The sequence below is a fragment of the Schistocerca cancellata genome, chromosome 4, assembly GCF_023864275.1.
Source record: "Schistocerca cancellata isolate TAMUIC-IGC-003103 chromosome 4, iqSchCanc2.1, whole genome shotgun sequence".
In the NCBI taxonomy this organism is placed as follows: domain Eukaryota; kingdom Metazoa; phylum Arthropoda; class Insecta; order Orthoptera; family Acrididae; genus Schistocerca; species Schistocerca cancellata.
Window position 1 is genome coordinate 718,893,984 of NC_064629.1, and position 20,716 is coordinate 718,914,699.

Sequence of the window (20,716 nt, forward strand, 5' to 3'; positions counted from 1 at the left end):
GTTTAACTCATTGTACCCCAGACGGCGTTTCGTTACCTGGGAGACTTGTTTATATTCGTAATTCGTCTGCCTTCAATGTGTCCCTTGTTTACATGTACTAAAGGCAGTGAGTTAACGAAAATGTTCCGTTTAAAACGTAACAGGATATTCATTTCTTGAGCACGTGGACATCATTTTTATACACGGCCGCGCGAACGGTAACGGACACGAGGCTCCACGCCTGTCTCACGCGACATTTCCACACCGAAGATAGCAGAGTCATCCAATCTTTGCTGCTGTGCGTCGTCGCGTTGTCAAGACAGGGTCCCTAGCATCACATACAATGGATCGAGGGGGACCAGCAGGAACACTTTCTACGGGCTGTCGAAGAAGAGCCAGGTATCAGCACAAGACTAGTAGACCTGGCATGTGTCACATCTCCAAGTTCAGCATGGAGGATACATCAGGAGCAACTCGTGTAACCGTATCAACTATAACGCGTGCAGGGCCTTAAGCCTGCTAATCACCCACTACGGGAAAACTTTTGCCGGTGGTTTGTTGTATAAACTGACAATCCGTTGTTTGTCGCTTCAGTTCTGTTTACAGACGAGGCAACGATTGGATGAGATGGAACAACAAATTCCCACAACCAACACCTACAGGCCGATCCCAATCCTCATGCTACAGTACAGGTTAGATACCGGCATCAGTTTAAGATTAATGTGTTGGCTGGAATATTAAATTACTGACTGGTAGCGCCATACGTTCTCCCACCACGTCCTACAGGTGCTCTCTATGGGGACTTTGTTGAGATCACCCTCAGAGAGTTACTAGAGGATGTGCCCCTGCAAATAAGAAGCAGCATGTGGTTTATGCTTTGTGGAGATCCAGCTCATTTGAGTCTCAGTGTTCGAGAGGCAAGGGCTGGTATACGCCATGACAGATGAATAGGAAGAGGAGGACGAAACCCATGGCTTGTGCATTCCCTCAGCAAACCTCCCAGACCCACAAACTCTTCATCGACGTACCACGGAAGCCTGTGAAACCCCTCGAAACCGTCACGGCGTATGTGAAACGGAGCGACAGTTCATAAATGAAATTTTCACTCTGCAGCGGAGTGTGCACTGATATGAAACTTCCTGCAGATTAAAACTGTGTGCCGGACCGAGACTCGAAATCGGGACCTTCGCCTTTCGCGTGCAAGGGTTCTGCCATTTGAGCTACCCAAGCACGACTCATGACCGATCCTCACAGCTCTGGGTCGTGAGTCGTGCTTGGGTAGCTCAGATGGTAAAGTACTTGCCCACGAAAGGCGTCCGGTTTTAATCTGCCAGGAAGTTTCGACATTTCATGATTCAACGAGTGCATGTGTGTTTAGATGCAAGAGGAAGACATTTCGAACATTTATTATATGTTTATGTTTTGATGAGTTCGTATGACCGAAATTGTAAACTTTCGTTAGTAGCTCAAAAACGAAGGATTTTCGGACATATGTTTATATGAGCTTTTATCTTGTTTTTGCTGTAAGGAACCTGTCCACAACGTTTGTAAAAGTATTTTTCAAACTCTCCGTATACTGTGAACGATAATAGCCTCACAATATATCACACAAATGAAGCCTGTTTCAAACTGGCATCAGTCTTACCTGCTCGTACTTCTCGAGCTCTTGGTGGTAGATCTGGCGGATCTGCGCGAGCTTGGCGCGGTAGTCGGAGTGCTCGATGGCGTTGTCCGGCTGGCCGGGCCCACCCGACGCCGCCGCCGACGCGCTAGCCGCCGCCCCCGCACCGCCGCCCTTCTCGGGGCCGGCCACGCCCTCCGCGATCAGCATGTTGTCCAGCCGCATCAGCTGCGGGTCCGGCGGCTCTTCCTCCTGCGTATTACGCAGGCTCAGCACTGCAACACGCAAACCACCGCCTCCATTCAATAACGAGCTATTCCTTCTTTTCTATTCGATTTTGTAAAATCCTAGAAAATTCCTAAAACATTGAGGGTGGCTGTACGGCCCTTTGGCAGAGTAAAGTTACATTTATTTAAAAATTTCGTAATTACTTTTAAAATTAATATATTATTTTGATGAATAAGAACTACTGTAATAGTTGGCAATGATTGATAAGATCTAACTGTTGTATGAAATCAGTTTGTATGTTTGCATATAGTTTACATTCGAAAAAAAAATTGATTTCTCCTACTGTTACTCGATCATAGTCACAAAAAACATTATGTCGAACATGTGTTGGTGAAGATGGCTGGGAATAACCCGCGATTTAATTCCATGTGAATTATGGAACTTGCGAACCTTTTATTTGACGATTGTGTGGAACCAGGGCTTCAAGAAAATGTTTGGTTCTTTACACGTGACTAAGAGGAAGGTCTAGTAAATAAAAATGCATACTTTAAGAACTACTAGCACTTGTTCATCTTCGCTAATATGAAACGCATCTCTTCTACCGAACAAATGCTGATAGCTCTTAAAGTAAGCATTTTAGAGCCCACGTTTACTACACATTTTTTCCTTGTTTTGGTATAAGGAACCTGTCCCCGAAGTTTGTGAAAGTGTTTCTGAAACACTGTATATATTCTATCACAGTTACGCAAATGGCAATAAAGAATGCACTATAGCCCCTTTCCCTCCTCCCCCCCCCCCCCAAATAAAATAAAATAAAAACGTTTCTAGCGCTCTGAAGGTCCTTAGAACAGAAAGCCCTAATGCAGAAGCTGTGATTTCAAGATGTACACAAGCGTAATAAAAATGCTATAAACACAGTATATAGATTTTATTTTAAGTTTCCCATTTATTTCACTGTTTAGGTTTGCCAAAAATACGCACTATGGCTAGCATGAAAATTTCGGAGCTCCTTCAGGGATACTTTCTGAGTATTTTGGTGTAACAGAGGTAACTTATTACAGAATAACTGTAGTTCGTTTTATTTCTTATCCTCATTCGCTGTCGTAGCTGTGTTGCACTAAGCACGTCTGCACGACCGTGCAGTGTCACTGGTATGCACGGTGTGTCATGTTCGGAGACAAATTCGTTCCAGTTACGAACGGTGCTTAATGTTGGCAATAGTAATGCCTACTCTCCTCTTCATCCTCAAGTTTATATTCATTACATTCATTCATCGGTTCTGTCTCGAGTTTGTCTTTCCGGCACGATTAGTTGCAAAGTTAACAGTAGTACATAGCAGTATGGAGAAGTTTACTGATGAAGGGTTGGCCGATATGCACCACCTGTACGTTTTCATTGAAAGAAATTGACGAGCGGCGCATTGACATTATGCTGAGCTGTTACCGGAATGATGTCAACCACATCATAGTACTTTTCATTATTATGCGGTTTGTGGTGTACATTTTGGTGATTACATATTCAAGGTACAGGGTGTTTCAATGTGACCAGTATATTTGAAACGGCAATATAAACTAAACGAGCAGCGATAGAAATACACCGTTTGTTGCAATATGCTTGGGACAACAGTACATTTTCAGGCGGACAAACTTTCGAAATTACAGTAGTTACAATTTTCAACAACAGATGGCGCTGCAAGTGATGTGAACGATATAGAAGACAACGCAGTCTGTGGGTGCGCCATTCTGTACGTCGTCTTTCTGCTGTAAGCGTGTGCTGTTCACAACGTGCAAGTGTGCTGTAGACAACATGGTTTATTCCTTAGAACAGAGGATTTTTCTGGTGTTGGAATTCCACCGCCTAGAACACAGTGTTGTTGCAACAAGACGAAGTTTTCAACGGAGGTTTAATGTAACCAAAGGACCGAAAAGCGATACAATAAAGGATCTGTTTGAAAAATTTCAACGGACTGGGAACGTGACGGATGAACGTGCTGGAAAGGTAGGGCGACCGCGTACGGCAACCACAGAGGGCAACGCACAGCTAGTGCAGCAGGTGATCCAACAGTGGCCTCGGGTTTCCGTTCGCCGTGTTGCATCTACGGTCCAAATGACGCCAACGTCCACGTATCGTCTCATGCGCCAGAGTTTACACCTCTATCCATACAAAATTCAAACGCGGCAACCCCTCACCGCCGCTACCATTGCTGCGCGAGAGACATTCGCTAACGATATCGTGCACAGGATTGATGACGGCGATATGCATGTGAGCAGCATTTGGTTTACTGACGAAGCTTATTTTTACCTGGACGGCTTCGTCAATAAACAGAACTGGCGCATATGGGGAACCGAAAAGCCCCATGTTGCAGTCCCATCGTCCCTGCATCCTCAAAAAGTACTGGTCTGGGCCGCCATTTCTTCCAAAGGAATCATTGGCCCATTTTTCCGATCCGAAACGATTACTGCATCACGCTATCTGGACATTCTTCGTGAATTTGTGGCGGTACAAACTGCCTTAGACGACACTGCCAACACCTCGTGGTTTATGCAAGATGGTGCCCGGCCACATCGCACGGCCGACGTCTTTAATTTCCTGAATGAATATTTCGATGATCGTGTGATTGCTTTGGGCTATCCGAAACATACAGGAGGCGACGTGGATTGGCCTCCCTATTCGCCAGACATGAACCCCTGTGACTTCTTTCTGTGGGGACACGTGAAAGATCAGGTGTACCACCAGAATCCAGAAACATTTGAACAGCTGAAGCAGTACATCTCATCTGCATGTGAAGCCATTCCGCCAGACACGTTGTCAAAGGTTTCGGGTAATTTCATTCAGAGACTACGCCATATTATTGCTACGCATGGTGGATATGTGGAAAATATCGTACTATAGAGTTTCCCAGACCACAGCGCCATCTGTTGTTGAAAATTGTAACTACTGTAATTTCGAAAGTTTGTCTGCCTGAAAATGTACTGTTGTCCCAAGCATATTGCAACAAACTGTGTATTTCTATCGCTGCTCGTTTAGTTTTTATTGCCGTTTCAAATATACCGGTCATTTTTGAAACACCCTGTATTTTCACTGTTGTGGAAGAATTTTCATCGAAAGAAAGGTACCTGAGGCAGCAAAACGATTAAATCTTAATTTACGTATTGGTATGTAACGAGCGTCTAGAGACCAGTGGTCCTTTATCCCACAATCCTCAGAAAACGTCCTTGAAGAGCCTCCGATAAGTAGTTGGTGAAATTCGAAGTTCGGGTCCAGTCCCCAGTGCCAGTGCCTTCCAGATATGAACACAGATGGCACCAACGAGCCGAGGAAACGCATTGTGGAAATGCCATACAAACTACTTACAATGTTCCAAGAAAATCAATAAATTCAGTTACACATGGCTTGATTAGTTAAGTAAAAAATATACCATTTTCTTTTCCTTTATCATCATCATCATCATCATCATCATCATCATCATCATCATCTGCCTTGGATTCGCTCCACAAAAATGCTGCTCTTTCCCAGTGTCGAAGATCGGTGCGTGACAGCTGCACGTCAGTGCTACATTTCATACACGGCAATGTATGACCTTTCAGAGAAATCACTGCTTCTCGATACTCCCTGGAGCGTGGCATTTGCTGTAATATGATCCATCGAAGTTTTATTTCCTCATCTTTGCCACAGTATTGATGAAGTACAGTGTTTCGTTATAATTATCGAACTCTGTTAAGACGATATAACTTTTATGAAATAGCAGAAGGCCTGGACGAACAATTTTTTTTCCTTAGAGTAATTATTAGCCAATGCATTTGCCATTTCATTCATCTCTGGAAAAGGGAACTTTAAAATTGTATGTGCTTTTCTTGTATGTCATTATGCATACAGATTTCTATTAAAAATTTGTGTCTTTTGTCGTAATTGTGCAGTCAGACTAACGTTCTCTTTAGACACAACTGTTAACTTATCTTTATGCAAGGTGTAAAAAACGATGCATGTAAAATTTTTGAGTGTTCACAGAAGATAAGAGAGACTTTATGTGAAAAAATGTCACATGTGCACTGTTTCCCAGTAGGGGCCCATGAAGGTTTTGACGCTAGTGATGTTCGAGGCCGTGTTCAAACTGCCGTGTGATGAATACTGCTTTAGAGATGTTCCACAAAATTTCGTCCGTTTACGAGACAGGCAGAAATCTTGTCTAACATCTTGATTGGTTATCATAGGCTTTACGGAAAAATACACACAAATAGTTTAAAATCAGACTAGGGAAATTATTTTTGTTTTGATTGATAAGAAAAGTTACATACAGAGCGATGATGAGGCTCGGCATCTCTATGTCACGACCTTCAGTACACCTCCAAGTGTCCCAATGAGGGCTGTGCACTGTACACTATATCTGTAGTAACCCTGTGGTATCACTCGGAGAAGTAATCACCTAAAATTCTGCACGTGCAAGTTTCAGCTCTCTATTCCTCTTTTGATTTTATTCTACACCGAAACCATACTTGCCTCTCTACTACCCATGTCAGTAATGAGTATTTCCAAGCAAGGAAGGTGTACGAATCTCTTCTTAACTCCTACATGTATAAATGCATAACGCATGAGACTGCGATTCAGGAAATCTAATCATTTTATTCCTTACACTTTAGCCTACTTTACGTGTCTCTGCTCCCAGTGGCTATTTTAAATCTATTCATGTACAATCGAACGGATGTATTTTTCGGCTATCGAAAATTTTGCCACTCTGCTGGGCAAGTAATTTAAATTTCCTGAATTGCAATGTTTGATTTTTTTTCTCTGATATTCTCTTTCATTTCATTTATTTAGCATTATAACGCACAATAGGCCTCGACATTCAGGTTTCCATGGCTGTATAATTTTGATAAAGTTTGTTAATGTTAAAAATGCCGAGTTTCACCGAGATTCAGATCTCACGTTAAACTGCCGGTTACCCTACAACTTTTTTGGTAAGTCAGTTCAGAAGTCGGAAGAAGATAGGGGCCAAGGCACTTCCAGTAGTACCATACATTGTAAAGCACTTTGGTGCTCAATGTAACCTTCGGGTTGATATTTGCCTTTAATAGAGTTAACTACCGCAGAAACAAATTTAACAGCAATATAATTAGTTTTTTATGGTTCTCTCTCTCTCTCTCTCTCCCCCCCCACCACACACACACACACACACACACACACACACACACACACACACACGTCGCCGCCGGGCATTCGTTGTATTGCAACAAACACGTCGCCAGACATTTGTTGTATTGCAGAATGAACCAACCCTGGTCCGGCATATTTTTATGAAGTAACAAAGCAATACGTCTGATGCTTCACTTGCTTTAAAATATCAAATATTTTGAAGGAAACTATGGTAACAGTAATACATTAAAAACTTAACAAAACTCATTCGTAGTATAAAAATAGAAAGTAGCTGATTTGCTGTCTGTATCTATGTAATATGCCTTTAACCGCTTGTAGCTCTTGAAAACGGACAAATTGACACAAAAAATGGAGTTGTTCAACCTCAGTTTTAACCCTTTAGCATTGACTATTCGTAATGACCAAATAGTGGTATGATCCCCGATTACAACAAGTTTTTTGAGCAGAGTTTCAAAAAATTAGAATCAATAGGAGAACACTGGTGATTTCTTGTAGTATTCAACCACCTATCACATTGCGAGAAAAGCAACTAACGATTGAAGGACTAAGCATTCTTTCATTTATCTGTTTAATTTAATACGTTGATTATGTGTGTCTTAAAATTGAGTGAGTCAAAATTTTTCAATCTTTGTTCGATTTCAATGTTTATTACAAGAAATAATTGGAATAAAAAACCGAAAATAGGTTTTTCGGAAACCTGTTATTTTGAGTGGCTTTAACAATCAGTTTAAACAGGCGTGAAGAAAAAAAAAAACAAAAAAAAGATACAACCGAAAACCAGCTGTTTAGCGATAATCGATATCCCTGTTGTACGTATTGCACTAAACAAATGTCGATCTTGTGCATGTTTCCACTACCATCTTCTAAAGTCTGACGTGATGAATGTGTTCGTCGCGGATGGCGGATGAATGTTTGCACAGAATAGTGCTGTGTTTTTGTTGTTGTAGATGACTATGTAAATAAAACTAAGCTGGAGACTGAAACCTTGTCGCGATACATGGTTTACCGCTCTCTAATAGCGTTATGTAGGGTTCCAAGCGGATTGTACACTGATTTGTAAGTTACTAAACAGCTCCCAAATAGAAAAGGCTATCGATTCGACCTACGGAGCAGAAATTAATATTCTGTAGATAACAACGAACGTCGATCGGCAACTGTTTCGGGTATACTGCATCCAGTTTCGGTATTTGATAATAACACCGTAGAAATAAAATAGCCTGGGGCTCTCGCTTCAAAGTATCAGCTGTCAGTAAATAGAATACTGACTGAATAGCAAGCTAGCGCGCCAACAGTAACAAAGCGGCTTGTTATCGCAGGATGCCACCACTGCAGGCGCTACTCTCGCCATCTGGCGGCGTTCCAGTCGACAACACGAGGCGCAGCCAGCACGGTACTATTTCCCTCCGCACGTTCACGTGCCTGAAAATAGTCCACGCTGTATACCTCCGCCTCGGTAGCACTTAGGCCGGCGCATGGCCGCCGAGAGTCAGTCATCGTCGGGAGATACGCCAGACAAATGCGCCGAACGATCCGCGGTTCCTCATTCGGAATAACTCCCAACCAACGCTGAGCTCCGCCTTTCTGGCAAATCATCTCTCCGCAGACACGGACGCACAGACCAAGGCCTTTGACGACGCCTCACTGTTACGGTTCCACCACGCGCCTGCAACGGAGTTGCCATCCGGGTGATACCTCCTCTAGTAACTCCTCAGGTAGTTACTTTAAAAGTGCTATGTCTTCCTGTAGCCCACATTAACTGTACAGTTGCTAGATAGTGTTATTTTTTCCTGTGACTGTATCCTGAATAAACGTATTATTATTTCCAGTCTACTTTACTGCTTTTGTATCTGTATGTGCCCAGCCCCAGTACAGAGTAGTCGGGTTCGTCAGGAAGGTCTTAGTACAACACAGTATTTCAGCCAGCTTTACCAATCAATAGTTATTGTACGATATTGCAGTGCCTGCGTTGTTCCGAATTACGATGAGATATTCCTTTGAACATGAGTGTATGTCCAGAGGAATAGGCGCTGCGGAAATTACAGCCGTTATGAAATACACGAAATGTGTTGGCAGTTACTAATATAGACAACCATATGTTCCATATGCTCTATAATGGCATGACAACGAAAATTTGTGCTCGACCGGGACTCTAACCCGGGTTCCCCGCTTATTGCGAGCGGTCGCCTTACCTTTCGGCTATCCGAGCAAGACTCACGGTCAGACCTAGGCTTCCATATGTAGTCACCCAAGTCTCTATAACCTGTATTCGTACATTCATTATGGATACTCCAGTACAGGGGAAACATTACTTGAAAGTCGCTTGCCCGGTGTCGGCGAATAAATACGACGCTGCAGTGCCTGTCTTACTACGAATTACGATGCAGTGCTCCTTTGGATATGCATACAAGCGACTTTCAAGTAAAATATCTCCCCTGTAGGGCAGTATATACAATTAATGTACGAGTACAGGTTGAAGAAACATGGTTGACATATGGAAGGTTGGGTATGGCCGTGAGTCGTGCTCGGACAGCCGAATGAATGGTCAGCCGGCACGGTAGCTCAGAGTGTTGGGTCAGAGGGTTTAGCTACCCTCTGTAATTTTAAAAAAAAAAAAAAAAAAAAAAAAAGACAGAGTAAATGGAACAACGAACATCCTGAACGAGTGTCATCGGACGTCTGCCACGAACAAATTCAACGAACAATATAGAACGAAATGAGATTAAAAAAAACGCCGGCACGGTAACTCAGCGTGTTCAGTCAGAGGGTTAGCTGTCCTCTGTAATAAAAAAACTGAGTTAATGGATCAACGACGAACTAAAACGGGTGTCTTGCGACGTCCGCCCCGAGCAGATACAACGAACGAAAACGAACAAAATGAGATTAACATTAAAAAATGGTAAGACGAATGCCCGCGGTAAGCGAGAAATACGGGTTCGATTCCCGGTCCAGCACAAATTTTCTTTGTCGTCATTCCATTATACAGCTGATGGTTGTCATGAAAGTTATTCTGTTTCATCTCCTTAGACGCTCAGATCGTACAGCATTAGATCTTACTAATTCTTTCATTTACGCATTTAGTTTTGTCTAATAGTGAAGTATCTCTGGGCATCCATTTTTTGTACCCCCTATGATATGAATAACCATGACCCATCTAGTGTCCACATGATCACCTACACTCCTGGAAATGGAAAAAAGAACACATTGACACCGGTGTGTCAGACCCACCATACTTGCTCCGGACACTGCGAGAGGGCTGTACAAGCAATGATCACACGCACGGCACAGCGGACACAACAGGAACCGCGGTGTTGGCCGTCGAATGGCGCTAGCTGCGCAGCATTTGTGCACCGCCGCCGTCAGTGTCAGCCAGTTTGCCGTGGCATACGGAGCTCCATCGCAGTCTTTAACACTGGTAGCATGCCGTGACAGCGTGGACGTGAACCGTATGTGCAGTTGACGGACTTTGAGCGAGGGCGTATAGTGGGCATGCGGGAGGCCGGGTGGACGTACCGCCGAATTGCTCAACACGTGGGGCGTGAGGTCTCCACAGTACATCGATGTTGTCGCCAGTGGTCGGCGGAAGGTGCACGTGCCCGTCGACCTGGGACCGGACCGCAGCGACGCACGGATGCACGCCAAGACCGTAGGATCCTACGCAGTGCCGTAGGGGACCGCACCGCCACTTCCCAGCAAATTAGGGACACTGTTGCTCCTGGGGTATCGGCGAGGACCATTCGCAACCGTCTCCATGAAGCTGGGCTACGGTCCCGCACACCGTTAGGCCGTCTTCCGCTCACGCCCCAACATCGTGCAGCCCGCCTCCAGTGGTGTCGCGACAGGCGTGAATGGAGGGACGAATGGAGACGTGTCGTCTTCAGCGATGAGAGTCGCTTCTGCCTTGGTGCCAATGATGGTCGTATGCGTGTTTGGCGCCGTGCAGGTGAGCGCCACAATCAGGACTGCATACGACCGAGGCACACAGGGCCAACACCCGGCATCATAGTGTGGGGAGCGATCTCCTACACTCGCCGTACACCACTGGTGATCGTCGAGGGGACACTGAATAGTGCACGGTACATCCAAACCGTCATCGAACCCATCGTTCTACCATTCCTAGACCGGCAAGGGAACTTGCTGTTCCAACAGGACAATGCACGTCCGCATGTATCCCGTGCCACCCAACGTGCTCTAGAAGGTGTAAGTCAACTACCCTGGCCAGCAAGATCTCCGGATCTGTCCCCCATTGAGCATGTTTGGGACTGGATGAAGCGTCGTCTCACGCGGTCTGCACGTCCAGCACGAACGCTGGTCCAACTGAGGCGCCAGGTGGAAATGGCATGGCAAGCCGTTCCACAGGACTACATCCAGCATCTCTACGATCGTCTCCATGGGAGAATAGCAGCCTGCATTGCTGCGAAAGGTGGATATACACTGTACTAGTGCCGACATTGTGCATGCTCTGTTGCCTGTGTCTATGTGCCTGTGGTTCTGTCAGTGTGATCATGTGATGTATCTGACCCCAGGAATGTGTCAATAAAGTTTCCCCTTCCTGGGACAATGAATTCACGATGTTCTTATTTCAATTTCCAGGAGTGTAGTATCATAGAGGGCCCTGAAGATGGTGCGATTTAACACTGAGTTTGATTGTAAATACAATAATACTCATATATACAGTTCAAGGTGTCATCTCTACCACACAAAAATAAAAAAATAGTGGAATATGCCAAGAGATGGTACCTGGGTGTCGATGCTGGGGAACAGAGTCTCCATTTCGCAAAAACCAAGAACGCAGATTCGCAGCGGTCGACAAGATTCAAGTTGCTGCTCACAGCTGCAACGCCGTTGTGTCCCTTGGGACAACGGCTGTGGCCTGAGATCCATTAAGTAGCTGTGTTTTCCGACGCGCTTGATGTGGCTAGTTTGTCCTCAGCCAATGACGAATGGTGAACGGTGGCGCTTTTGCAGATGTCTCAAATAGGGACCACACGGCAATAGAAACTCAGTCAGATCTCGAAGATACCCCTCCCACAGCAGTTCGTTGCAACTCTCAAAAATTCTAGAGAAAATCAACTTTTGAAGTTTTCCGACAACGTTTAGTAAGCTAAAATAAGTACACATATTTCGACAAGCAGTGTTACTCTGTGGTAGTCAGATCACTCGCTGCGTGTGGTGCCTGGGTTCAAATCCTGGCGGAATCACACACTTAAACAAAGGTGAATGTTCTATGAGCATTATCGTGAAGCGTAAAACACAAAAAGAGAGAAAAAATAAATTTGCAATGTTTTTAATTATACAATCTTAATTAAAACGTGATCGGAAAACTTCAAAGTCGATTTTCAAGAGAATTTTTAGAAATGCATCGAACTGCTTTGAGAGAGGTATATTTGAGTTCTGAACTTCAAGTGCCATACATATAAAAAAAATACAAAAATCTGATTCCCGTGCGGTCCCCTTGCTATACGAAGAGTGTATGAACAGACACCGTGTGGCTCCCCCGTGCGCCTCGAAACAGAAATAAGCTGTTCCCTATGACACTTGAAAGTGGACGAGGAGCATTCTGCCGGAAGCTCGTGGGTTTTTATCCACATGGCGTGGGTGAGCTCGACTAAATTCATTACGGCATAGTATATTGTCACAAAATGCGAAGAGATTCGCAAATGATCAGGTGCAAAGATGAGCAGCTAGCCTCAAATGGTTCAAATGGTTCTGAGCACTACGGGACTTAACATCTATGGTCATCAGTCCCCTAGTACTTAGGACTACTTAAACCTAACTAACCTAAGGACATCACACAACACCCAGTCATCACGAGGCAGATAAAATCCCTGACCCCGCCGGGAATCGAACCTGAGAACCCGGGCGTGGGAAGCGAGAACGCTACCGCACGACCACGAGCTGCGGACAGCTAGCCTCTCAGCATACAAGGGCGTGCTGAAAAGTAGTGCCCCCGAATTTTTTATGTGCAAACTGTTAAAGCTTTTTAAATAAAACTAACGTCATTAAAGTTTTACATATTTATTCTTCATGTCTACATATTTGCAACCCTCTGTCGCTAGAGGGCTCCAAATTGTAGCGTGTAACATAACTGTGTGCACCTTAACTACGTCGGTGCGTGAGAAACAGCCTGGTATAATCAAGTTTGGAATTCGAAGAGTTCATCCACACATGAAGCATCCTCTTCCTCAGCATTTTCATGCCCGACTACGCACGAGCGATGCGACATCTACAACAATCTGACGCCTTGGGTTCACTGTCATCGATCATTGTGTACACAGTCCCGAGTTGGCCCCATCAGATCTTCATCTGATACCTAAACTTAAAGAACACCTTCGAGGGATTGACTTTTATGGTGATGAAGTGGTACAAACAAAGGTGAGGTTGTGACTCCGTGAACAGTCAAACATTCTACAGTGACGGCATCAACAAACTGGTCTCCCGTTGGGAGAAATCTGTTCATCGACAGGAAGATTATGTCGAGAAATAAATATGAAGGCCTGAAGAATAAAGATATAAAAGGTTAATAAAGTCTGTTTTATTTAAGAAGCTTTAAGAGTTTTCACATAAAAAATTCAGAGGAATTACCTTACAGCTCGCTCTCGTACATATATGTGATTTAATGCGCACATACAAACGGAATGATTCGATGTCGCTTGACTACGCAATCGGCGATCAGTCACTTGAATCTGTCAAAACTGTCACTTATTTAGGAGGGTCTATCTGGAGCGATTTCAGGTGGAGCGACCTCAAATCTGATCGTGTGGAAGATAGGTGGCAGGCTGACGTCATTTGGAAGAATCCTAAGGAATTATAATTCACATACGAAAGAGGTGACTTACAAAACTCTCATCCGATCAATGTTTTTAGTATTTTTATACTGTCTAACCCTTACTAAGTTGGATTAATGAAGAGATTCAAAGAAGAGCTGTACGCTTCGTTACAGGTTTGTTTAGTCAACGTGAAAGTGTCGCACATACGCCCTACCAACTGCAGTGTAACGCTACACTAAAGGAACTGTTCACCGCAGAAAACTTTGCTCACAAAATTCCGAAAGTCCACGTTACAAAACGAGTCAGAAAACCTTACTTCATCCAACATACATCTTATGTATTGACCACGACGACAGAATTAGAGACAGCCGGGGGTGATGCAGAGGAGTAAAGACAATCTTTCTTCCTGCGTATCTGTACAGAATGGCCAAGCCAGGAGTATGGGTGACAGGGTAGGCTGTGAATTTAGGAGTCACACGATGGAGGCATAATTGACACCAAAATGATTTACTGGAAAGAGTGGATACAGAGGTCTTACATACGGGGCGGTGTTACAGAAAAGATCGATCCGACGCGTGCCAAGGCAGGTAACAGAGACAGGAAGCTCTCTCCCAGGTCTGCTATAGGTAAAACCCAATCTGATTGGTAAACGCTCACTGGTCGCCTAGGAAATGCCACAACATCAGTGCTAACACCACAGCATCAGCACTGATGGTAAGGCACGTGGGTGCCCCCTTCTTTACCCTAGCTCGAAAAAAGGATCGAAAATATCGAGCCTGTAACAATACTTAATAATTACACATCGTACATACCGCCCGCGAATTGAATAGAAATGGGTAGAAATTAAGCTGGTACAGAAAGTATCTTTCGTCACATGCCGTACGGTGGCTGGCGCAGTACAGATGTTTATTTATTAATATTACTTTTTTCAACTGCCTACAGCACGTCGCAATAGGCATGGACTCAACGGCACGTGCCATAGTAATGTCGATTCATGCACATGTAATTCTACATTAGTTTTGACTTTTCTGTTTTTGTAAGTGGAATCAATACATAATATTTACAAGCTTAATTATGATATCGATTTGTTTTGTTCATAAAGTTAAACGGTCAAGATGTTCAACATAAAAATATGCATTAAAGCCATCACATATTTGTAAACGCTGTCAAATGTGCTTGCTTGAAGCGAGTGGTCAGGAAGTCATTGTTTTATTAGACTTCTGATTCTTGGTGCCCACAAGTTCCACCAGTCAAGAAGAACACACATGCGAAAATGTGATGGGCCAAAAACCGTGATGAAAAACTAGTGGACATGCTCATCGGTCTGTCTGCACTGGACCCGCGTCGACATTGTTTCGGCAACTTCCCACAGGACTAGTTTGTTTGTGAACGTAGCTCACTCCGATTAGAAGCTTAATACATTTGATGTCCAGCTAAAACCGTGTGTTCCATTTTGTTACGTTGTCCCTGTTCATTAAGAGCAGTTCATAATGCAGCCCCGATAGCCGAACGCGTTAACGCGTCGCTTCCGGGATTCGGGGAAGTGAGGCTGTCCCGTTCGAATCCACATCGCAAATTAACGACGAGGGTTGGTGAGCCAGCCAGTCTGAATGTGGTTTTAGGCAGTTTCTCATATCCAACTATGTAAATACCGTAGATACCATGTCCTGCCTCAAATACACGCTACTAAAACATTTGGAAAACGTTCACACATTTTAAGGGCATCCAGCCACTCACTGTCACTAACATTGCCATAACCCTTTTAACAATATCGACCCCGTATGGAAACGAGAATGGAGGAGGAGAGAGCAGCTCATCTGCGGTGAATAACTGTTGAAATTTGCGAACATTTAACAGTGCTGTACATGCACAAAAGCACTTTGTTTAAGTATTGTTCCGCGCTGTATTACCCTGACAATCTTATTAAATTATATGATGTAAAGCTGTTGGATGCCACCTGCACAATCGTGGCTGGATTATCATTATGTGAGAGCAGCGATTACTAAACCTACGTGTTAGGATTTTTGTTTACGTGTCTGCATTCACTATGAGTGTGCTGGTAAGATTCTCTGAATGAATGAGTGAGTGAGTGATTAACGATTAGTGATTAAGACATATTAAACATTGCATCTGTAACTAGGAAAACATGGTTCGAATCTAAGAGCTGTCTTTCTGATTACGGTTCACTGCGTTCGTACCTCACATGCAGTGAGTGGTTCGGTACACAACGTCACTGGTGATTCCTGCTCCGCTTCGCTAATGTTATAATCCGCTGAGGTACCCAGTCGATAATAATCTCGTTGTTGGTGTGACCTTCAGCACTGGCAAAAGGAATAAATCTAGTCCTGTGACACGTAATTGTTTCCGCAACAGGTAAGTGCGGCCTTATTTGAAGAATAGTAGTTCGTCTGCATGACGCTGGAAACAAAGCCTAAAAACTGTGCATCTAAATCTTTGCTGCTACCAACCTGCAGGTAAAGGTTCTTCCGATTGCCCTGTCAGAAGACTTCACGAACATTTAGTAGAAACATGGGAATCAAAGAGGCAGAAACAGAACCAAAAAAATGAAATCCAGCTGGCTAGCCTGGAAGGAGAATGAGCTCCAGTTATATATTCTTACAACGCTGGGGCGACTGCAGACGGAGAAGCGACGTGATAATGCTTACTATGCGTAAGCTGTTGGGCGGCGCGGAACTACAGGAAGATAGCCATTACTCGCCTGGCTGGCGGTGTGCACCTAGCGGTCCTCAGCCAGCCCCGCTGTCCTGCCCTAGGGAACCTCCGCCCTCGTTCTCTCTCTCTCTCTCTCTCTCTCTCTCTCTCTCGATTGAGTCTCGGTCCGGCACACAGTTTTAATCTGCCAGAATGTTTCATATAGGCGCACACTCAGCTGCAGAGAGAGATTTTCGTTCTATATTACTATTACCCGTTCCAGACGGCGTCTTCCGTAAACAGTCGTGCAGTTCACTCAGCATGGTGCAGTGCTTCATAGCCTACAATGAATCACGAAATTTTAATACTCTGCAAGATTAATATGAGAAGCCTGCGGCGAAACATTTAGAAAAACTGTGAAACTTCCTGATATTTTCAAACTGTGTGCAGGACCAGAACCCTAACTCTGAACCTCGTCTTTTTCAGGCTATGCTCTTATCGACTGAGCCATCAAGCACGACTCAGTACCCATTCTCACAGCTTCGTCAGCACCTCTCTTCTAATTTCCTGCACACTATTTTAACGTGTCAGGAAGTTCCAGAACGTCGCACACGCCACTGCAGAGTGAAAGATTCATTCTATAATAACACTCTTTGGAAACTGATTGGCTTCGGGGGTTTCTAATACCGGTTTTCAAAGCATCAAAGATTACAGCGAAGCTGGTGTGGTTTACATTCAATTAGCGACCCGCCTCGGATTCGCAAGATTAGAACTAACTTGTCTGATGCAAGAGTAATTCTGTTTATGGGCCACTATGTACAGTTATGATTAAAATTCAGGTAAGTGAATATAAACACTTTCGTAAAACTCAAACGATTTAAGCAGTTCACGACAGGGAAGTTCTCAGGAGGCATGAATGTTACCTGTACCACATTTAATCTGCGTTTGAAGTGACATACCGCGGCAATGACGGGAGCCGCGAGCGACCACGTAGCGTGGTCCGCCAGACTGTATCGCCATATTGGCGCGAGCTCTGGTAGCTTGCGCGGGCCTCCTGGTACCGGTCGTTCGCGACGGTCTGACACTGTAGTTCGGCAGTCTCTATGTTGGTTTACTAGTGAAAAACGTTTCAAAACCCCGACAATAGTTCCTGAAAGTAGCCTGCTAGGATGTTCCGAAACTATTCGCTCAAATTAATAGAGGCGGCAGAGAACATGAAAACAAATATACGAGGGGCGTTCAGTAAGTAATGCAACACTTTATTCTGGGCCAACTTCGATTGAAAAATGCGGAATTTTTTGTGGGACATCGTGGAATATTCCCGTTTCAATCCCTATATGAGGGGCGTTTGAAACGTCCGTGCAAAAACAGAAACTACTTACGTGTTTGGGGGTAAACCTTTTTTATTTTTCGACATAGTCTCCTTTTAGACTTATACACTTCGTCCAACGCTGTTCTAATTTGTTGATCCCTTCCGAACAATAGGAATTGTCCAAGTCTGCAAAATAGCTATTAGTTGCAGTCACCTCCCCGTTTGAATAAAATCTTTGTCCCGCCAGCCATTTCTTCAAATTGGGGAACAAATAGTAGTCAGAGAAGAGGGGGGATGTGAAACTAGTTGCAATGCTGTTTCCATTAATTTTGCGACCACAACTGCTGAGGGGTGTGCTGGTGCATTGTCGTGATAGAAAAGGACTTTTTTGAGGTCCAATTGCCGGCGTTTTTCTTGAAGCTCTGTTTTCAAACGGCCCAACAACGATGAATAATATGCACCTGTAATAGTTTTACCCTTTTCCAGATAGTCGATGAGGATTATCCCTTGCGAATCCCAAAAGACAGTCGCCATAACCCTTCCGGCCGAAGAAATGGTCTTCGCCTTTTTTGATGAAGATTCTCCCTTGGTAACCCATTGTTTAGATTGTTCTTTGTTCTCAGGAGGATAGTAATGTATCCATGTTTCATACACAGTGACGAAACGACGCTTGAAGTCCTGCGGATTCTTCTTGAACAGCTGCAAACCATCCTTGGAATACTTCACACGATTCCGTTTTGGTCAAGCGAGAGCAATCGCGGAACCAAGCTTGCAAAATATTATGTACCCTTTCATTCGAGATGCCCACAGCACTAGCAATGTCACGCACCTTAACTCTTCTGTCATCCATCACCATATAATGGATTTTATCAATGATTTTTGGAGTCGTAACCTCCACAGGAGGTCCAGAACGTCCAGCATGGCCACTCCGAAAATTTTGAAACCACTTATAAACTGTTCTAATCGAAGGTGCATAGTCACCGTAATGTATATGAAGCTTCTCTTTAGTCTCCTGCGGCGTTTTGCCTTTCATAACGAAATGTTTAATCACCACACGAAATTCTTTTTCGTCCATTTTTTGACAATCACTCGACTTCCTTGATTCACACGAATGCCAAACACAAAGAAATAGATCCATATGGCTGAAACGGTGTGCGTTCTTTCCAAAGATGCTACTAACCTAACATGACCTCGATAGGCGTCGGTGGTGCAATCTCTCTGACTTTGCACGGGCTTTTCAAACGCCACTTGCAGCTTCATGAAGTTCCGACATGTCACGGCGCTATACGCAGCCTTCAAAATGGCGTCTGCAACGGAAGTGCGTTCCAAACGGAGAGCTGTCATTGAGTTTCTTTTGGTGGGAAACCAGAGCATCGTCGATATTCGTAGGCGCCTGTGGAATGTCTACAGAGTCCTGGCAGTGATCAAAAGCACGGTGAGTTGTTGGGCAACTAGGTCGAGCAAAAAATGTCCGATCTCCTACGTGCCGGCCGGCCGCAGACAGTTGTGACTCCTGCAATATTGGAGCCGGCCGGAGTGGCCGAGCGGTTCTAGGCGCTACAGTCTGGAACCGCGCGACCGCTACGGTCGCAGGTTCGAATCCTGCCTCGGGCACGGATGTGTGTGATGTCCTTAGGTTAGTTAGGTTTAAGTAGTTCTAAGTTCTAGGGGACTGATGACCTCAGATGTTAAGTCCCATAGTGCTCAGAGCCCCCCCCCCCTTTTTTTTTTTTTTTGCAGTATTGGAACGTGCGGACACTTCCATGCCAGGTGATCGACAGATCTCGAACAAACATCCCGCTGCTCAACTGGACGTCTCTGTTGGTAGTGTCGACACATTCGTCCACCAGTTGGGGTACACAAAAGTGTGTGCCCGCTGGTTTTCCTCGCTGCCTAACAGACGACCAAAAAGAGCAACGACGTACCGTCTGTGCTGATTTGCTTGAGTGTTGCGAGGCTCATCGTGACAACTTTCTGTCGAGCATCGTCACATACGATGAAAGATGGGTTCAACACATCGAAATGGGAATAAAACGACAACACATGGAGTAGCGCCACAGCACCTCCCCCTCGGAAGAAAAAATTCAAAGGCGCACCCTGAGATGGCGACGGTCTTCCGGGACTCTGAAGGGTATTCTGTTTGATGTCCTACCTCTGGTGCAGCGACGCATTCTGAAGTGTACTGTGCAACTCTCGCGAAAATGAAGAAACTATTTCAGCGTGTTTGTCGCAAAAAAATAAAAAATGCAAGCAAACTTCTCCTTCTCAATGACAACGCAAGGCATCACGCAAGTCTGTGGACCCGACAGTAGTTCACAAAACATCATTGGTCTGTTCTTCCTCATCCACACTACAGGCCGGATATCGCTCCTTCCTACTTCTCTCCGTTTCGTCCAATGAAGGATGCATTCCGGGGGAAGCAGAACGTGGATGATTAGGAGGTTGTTGACGCTGCAAGACGTTGGCTCCTACGTTGACCAGTAGAGGGGTACCATGTGGGCATATAGGTCATCCCAGTAAGATGGCGTAGGCCGTCGCACTGAATGGGGTTATGTTGAAAAATAGGAATCTGTAGCCAAAAGAGTGGGGAATAATATGGTGTATTTGAATCCTGAATAAAACCAACTTACTTTCAGAAAGAAATCCGTTGCATTACTTATTGAACGCTCCTCGTATCTGGTAAGGAACATACGATCTCTGAAGTCAGCTTCTATGGTAGGGAACATTTTGTTAGTGATTCTTACGTAAGCTGTTGTCGGTGTCGCTGGCTGGGAAAGTATACTGACTTTCAAAACCTGTCTGTGTATGGATGGTTGGCTCCGAGGTCTGCTTGGAAACACATCGATTCAGTCGCAGTCATAACCGCCTTGTGATAACAACGGTGACTTCCTCGCAAATACACCGATTCAGTCACAATCGTTATCGCCTTGTGACAACAGTGGGCACAGAGCGGTTTACATATGCTGAAATGGCTGACATCCATCTGGTACACGGATCTGTGAATGG

The 20,716-nt window shown here is 44.6% G+C and overlaps 1 protein-coding gene across 6 annotated transcripts in view; it reads right to left on the reverse strand.

Annotated features, from left to right (window-relative positions):
• LOC126183749 (homeobox protein extradenticle) overlaps positions 1 to 20,716 on the reverse strand; it is a 352,888-nt gene that overhangs the window by 159,927 nt on the left and 172,245 nt on the right. For all 6 annotated transcript variants that reach the window (XM_049925967.1, XM_049925966.1, XM_049925970.1 and 3 more), the window contains exon 3: positions 1,625 to 1,875. In XM_049925967.1, the coding sequence (XP_049781924.1) occupies positions 1,625 to 1,875 (251 nt within the window). The remainder of the gene's footprint in view (positions 1 to 1,624; positions 1,876 to 20,716) is intronic.